At 41.4% G+C, this 5171-nt stretch overlaps 1 protein-coding gene across 5 annotated transcripts in view; it reads right to left on the bottom strand.

The window, feature by feature from the left end:
- Window positions 1–5171, bottom strand: part of tox2 (TOX high mobility group box family member 2) — a 108103-nt gene that overhangs the window by 3280 nt on the left and 99652 nt on the right. For all 5 annotated transcript variants that reach the window (XM_014008597.1, XM_014008598.1, XM_014008602.1 and 2 more), the window contains 3 exons: window positions 4552–4632; window positions 788–1198; window positions 553–701 (listed from right to left, as the gene is read on the bottom strand). In XM_014008597.1, the coding sequence (XP_013864051.1) occupies window positions 553–701; window positions 788–1198; window positions 4552–4632 (641 nt within the window). The remainder of the gene's footprint in view (window positions 1–552; window positions 702–787; window positions 1199–4551; window positions 4633–5171) is intronic.

Raw genomic sequence — 5171 nt, 5'->3', positions numbered from 1 at the left:
GAGTTCTGGCCATTAGATGTAGCTTGTCTGTGTTGGGACATTCTTTTGAACAGTGGTTGCTTTGTTTCCCCGATGGTAAATGGACTGAACTTATAGAGCGCTTTTCAAGTCCCTCCGGACCCCCACAGCTGCCCTGGGGCGCACTGACAAAGGTGGGGCTGCCATGCATTGGCGCCACCGGACCCTCTGACCACCATCAGTAGGCAAGGTGGGTGAAGTGTCTTGCCCAAGGACACAACGACTGAGACGGCTGGACGGGGGATCGAACCAGTGACCTTCTGGTTCCAGGACGACTCCCCTAACCACTCCGCCACAGCCGCCCCATTTAATGTATTATAACCTTTCCCTCACAAATTATATTGTATATATCTTTTTAAAGGAGAATCTAGTTTAAGACTTGGATTAGACTGCATGCAACCAGAAACTCTTAATCAAATAAACATTTATTGAAAAAAATCAAATAGCAAATTCCAGTTGTGTCTGTTTGAGGCAGATTAATCTGACTCAACTTTAATTGATAAAACATGATTTGGATAATGTGTCCAAACTTACCTGCAGTGGTTGCCACACTCCCGATTGCAGTATTCACCGTCCCACTCATGGGTCTGAGCCACTCCAGCACCTGGACCTGGGCCAGGGGCTCCTGGAGACTGGGATCCTCCAATGCTCTTCTGGTAATCTGACTGAAGGTGGGAAAACCCCTAAAAGTAATAAAAGTACCCATGAGAGTTAAACCATCTGTAAGTATCAACATTTAAAGCCACGTGCCTTGAGATTGTTGCTGTACCTGCTGCCCCGGAGGTGGGGACTGAAGAGAGGCCTGAAGCCCCATCTGGTGGGAGATGATTGGCTGGGACTGGACCTGCTGCATGCGGATAGGCTGGTTGAGGAGCGAGCTCTGGTGCAGGGAGAGCTGCTGGTGGGGGTGCAGTGGTGGGCTGATCTGAAAGGAGGAAGGTGGAGAGGCACTAATGCTGGGCAGCATCGGCGATTGGCTGAGCGTCTGCGACAGGGCGTGGCGAGGGGCGTGTCCTGCGTAACTCTGCAGGTCAGTGAGAGGGAAGGGCCCGGGGCCCAGGTATGGTGACGACGGCTGGGGGGGAGGTGGCACACTGTACAGGGGCGTGTTGGCTGTCATCATATGTGGAGAAGCCTGACTTGTTTGGGCTGTTTTTGTCTCCACTGGGTCATTATATGTCTGGAAGAGTGACAAAAACCATCAGAAATAGTCACACTAACCATGAAAGATCTGAAAATGTCAATGAAAATGTCAGTAACGCTAAACATTTAGTAGATATTTTGTTTTGTCTGCAACCAAACTTGTGGTCCTTCCATTGCAGCTGCTTTTAGCTCCAGGAATTAGCCAGTGACAGGTGGTTTTAGTCAGCTGCCGGGATTTTAGACTGAGAGTGCTCCTATTAGCTGCAACTATATGTGCACTTTTTTTCTTTAGATGGTGGACAGCCTTAATTAATAGCATCAAAACAATCTAGAAGTTGCTATTAAGGCTTTGTCAACAAGACTGCAAAATAACAGCTCCAAAAGAAACATGAGCCTATTAGAATGGCTTTTGTTGAGCTGCTTGTCATTTCAGGATTCTGTTGTAATTATTTGGTCGATCTTTTCAACAATTAAAAGAAATAGAGTTTATTGCAGGCAAAAAGAAAAAAAATAGTTGATGTTTTTCTACAGTTACATATATTATGGTAAATGAACATGACATAATAATCCCTTTGAGAACATTTAATTGATGTGAAAAAATGGTGTTTGTGAAATTCTACACTGTTAATTAATTCTATGCAATTCTACTAAAAATCTTAAAGTGTCTGCGATATCAGTTTTTTTTGTAATAACATGAATGCATTTTTTGAAATTAACATTAATAACTGAAATTAACAGTTGAGATATTTGCATGTGAAGTAACAGGTAGTGAAGACAAGGTGGGATATCTAAATGGGAAAATCTGATTTTACTTTTGAATGTCCAGATGCATCTCAGTAATCCAGGTAGAAAAAATCAAATAGAAAAAAATAAATAGGTCCTCTGGATGGGTTCTTCTTCAGTGAAACGTTGCGTCTCTCCTCCAAGAGACTACTTCAAACTCATCTGGCTGAAGAAGTCTCTTGGAGGAGAGACGAAACGTTTCACTAAAGAAGAACCCATCCAGAGGACCTACTTATTTTTTTCTTTTTGGTTACTTTTGAATATTTTATCAGATAGAGATGAAGTCAGAGTTCAAATAATGATTCAATAAAGAAAAAAATGTTCTGCTCCTTTAACGTCACTTCCTGTTTCTCTTTTCCCGAGCCAAGTTCAAAAGAAAATATATGTGACAAAATGGGTAAAATCCTCTGTATTAAACCAAGTTTCTTAGATATAAAGACATTTTCTTTGAGTTTTTGTTTTTGAAGAATATGCATGATAGATATTTTTAAACTTTATCATTTTTTATATTTGATCCAATTGCATTAATCAGTTGTATTAAATTTGTCTTTCTTGCTGCCATAATTTTCATCTCTGCAGCTTTGAGCTGCACTAACTGATAAGAAGTAACCCTGTGATTGGTCAAGATGTTTTTCTCTGTGCTCTGTTTGTAATAAACTGTTCAGCTTTCCCCGGCCAAGGTCAGAACTTTCTGCTGAGACCTGTCTTAAGCGTCCTCAGAAACTTCTCACTCTTTGCAAAGAGAAAACTGTTTTAAACTGAATGCTTCTGTCTGTGTGTGGTTCATTTCTTTTTAAGGGGTAATTTAATGTCCAATCTGACAATGCATGTCAAGGGCACTTTAAAATATATCATGCATTGCAGCTTAGTGACTGGTTTTGTGCCTCCTCTCATTATTTATTTAACTTTAATTATTAATTAACCCCGCCCGTCCACCTCAGTGCTCTTACGCACACATCCATCCTCCAAGTTTTCCTGTTTCGCCTTCTTTCAAAGGTGTAAGTATGAAATATATCCAGTGTTTCTCATTATGTGTCAGACTGGCTGAGGTGATGTGTGGGGGCCTGCTATTTAGTAATGGCTCACATCCATCCAACTGAATCGCTGAAATAATCAATGGGACAGGATGAGGGAATGGATAAGGCAGAGGGACAGGCCCATTTGCAGGGTCAAGTGGAAAATGAAATACAGAAGAAATGAGGTGAATGGAGAAGGGGAGAGTGAGACGATAGGTTTGATATGTTGAGGCTTATTTTTAAGTGGATATTCAACAGTGGTGTGGAAGCATTTCTCATCGTCATCTGTTTAAGAAGATTAGAATAAAAAAATCAGATTTGTAAAATGGTCTGAGTTTCTCTTTAAACTTATGGAGTTTGGATCCAAATGAACACAGGAGAAGGGCTAATGGCATATAGGAGATTGCAATCAAGCTTTTTTCTTTTTTACTTTTTTCTTTCCCTCTCTAACAAACAAACAAGTGTTACAAAACAAAAGGGCAACAGGTGCACACTGAGGATGTAAATCCTTCAAATGATCCTCCAATTACCTCCAATTCCACCCACTCCAATTCCCTCTAAAAAGACTCCTTCATTTGTGATTTAAAGAAAAAAAATGGAGAAAGTCATTTTGAAGGATGAGGTTCAGTTCTGCTGCTGAATGTGAGTGAAAGACGGTTTGCAGGGTTATTTTTGTCAGTCAGATTTTTGACTACCAGCACATGGCATCAATCAAGCCTCGGCATAGAACGCCCTGAATGTCTAATCGAAGCGGAGACAAGAGATGAGAATAGTCTTTTGAGTTGAACGTGCGTCGCAGTGAAGAGGCTGATCAATTATCCTTTCATGCCTTAATCAAGGTGCTTGTTTTCTACCCGTGAGCACGAGAGGAAGCGTGGCGTCGCGTTCGGCGGGGAGGAGGAGGGATGGAGGGTGAGGGGGCGGAGCTTGGTATATGCTAATGCAATTTAGAGTTGAATGCGACGAACAATGCGGAGAGACCGAAATGAAACGCTGCGCACCCGCCGACTGAAGCAGCTCTGTTGCAGCTATTGTCAAAACCTCGCAGATATGAACCACTTGCAAGGTGCTTTGCCTAGTTTCTCTCTTTTATTTATTTATTTTATTTTTTTAAAACAAACATTGCTAAATGAATGCTAATACTCTGGGCATCAAAGAGAGAGCAGTGAATGCGAGCAAACCTCGGCCAACACATTAGTGGCCCACCAGGGAAGAACGAAGCACCAGGAGGACAGCAAATGACAGGTAATGTCCACTCCTGCTTTTATTTGTGCACACAGATAAGCTCACACACACAGATGTGCACTATTACTTTTCATTTGTCCCCAGGAAACAAATTGGGTGTGTTTGAGGCCTAATTTACTTTGTTCTCTTTAGAGCACATACACATTGCCTCTCATTCACAAATATTACCTGGTAAATATGTATGTATACATAAAAATATACATTCAGTATGCATGCACGCTAAAGCCCTTTGTGCAGTTTGCAGATTTTTTCCCTTGAAATAAAAGCAAGAGGAATTCTGTCTAATTTATTACCCCATATATTGCTGCTGACCCATGTATATCAAAGATGTGACCCCTGCTGTTACCTTGGAAACCAGACTGGCTCTGTAGGCGGCCAAGGCTTTCAGGTACTCCTTCTTAGCAGCCTCTGTTTTCCTCTTGTAGCTCTGCAGGAGCAAACACAACAACAACAACAACGTTTGATTACAAGCTGATGCCAAAGGCTAGAATGAGACAGTCTTTCCACGCTGACTGATGCGGAGGAAATTTCGGGAGTCACTGTGGCGATGAAAAACATTTCACGTACGTTCACTGCACAATTTTCAGGTCAAGGAGAACCGTACATTTGTGTGATGTTGATGCATTTGAGTCATTTGCTTTTTTGGGAAAGTCTAATTCAAACCAAAATTAAATGTCAAGAAACATCGCACACGGGACGTTGAAAGCATTTGACACAATTGAACACGCAATTCTCTTCGAAAAGCTGAATAAATATGGGATTCGAAGACCAGCACTACAGTGTCTCTCTAGTTCTCTGACAAACAGGAAACAGTTTGTACAAATAAATGATGTAAAATCTGAACTCTGTGATATTACATGTGGTGTGCCTCAGGGTTCCGTGCTTGGCCCAAAATTATTTATTTTATATATAAATGATTTGGTAAATGTATCAGGGTTTTTCAAGTGTGTTTTGTTTGCAGATGAT

This window comes from Austrofundulus limnaeus, unplaced genomic scaffold, assembly GCF_001266775.1.
Source record: "Austrofundulus limnaeus strain Quisiro unplaced genomic scaffold, Austrofundulus_limnaeus-1.0 Scaffold51, whole genome shotgun sequence".
Taxonomy (NCBI): domain Eukaryota; kingdom Metazoa; phylum Chordata; class Actinopteri; order Cyprinodontiformes; family Rivulidae; genus Austrofundulus; species Austrofundulus limnaeus.
This window is presented reverse-complemented; position numbering and strand designations above follow the sequence as displayed.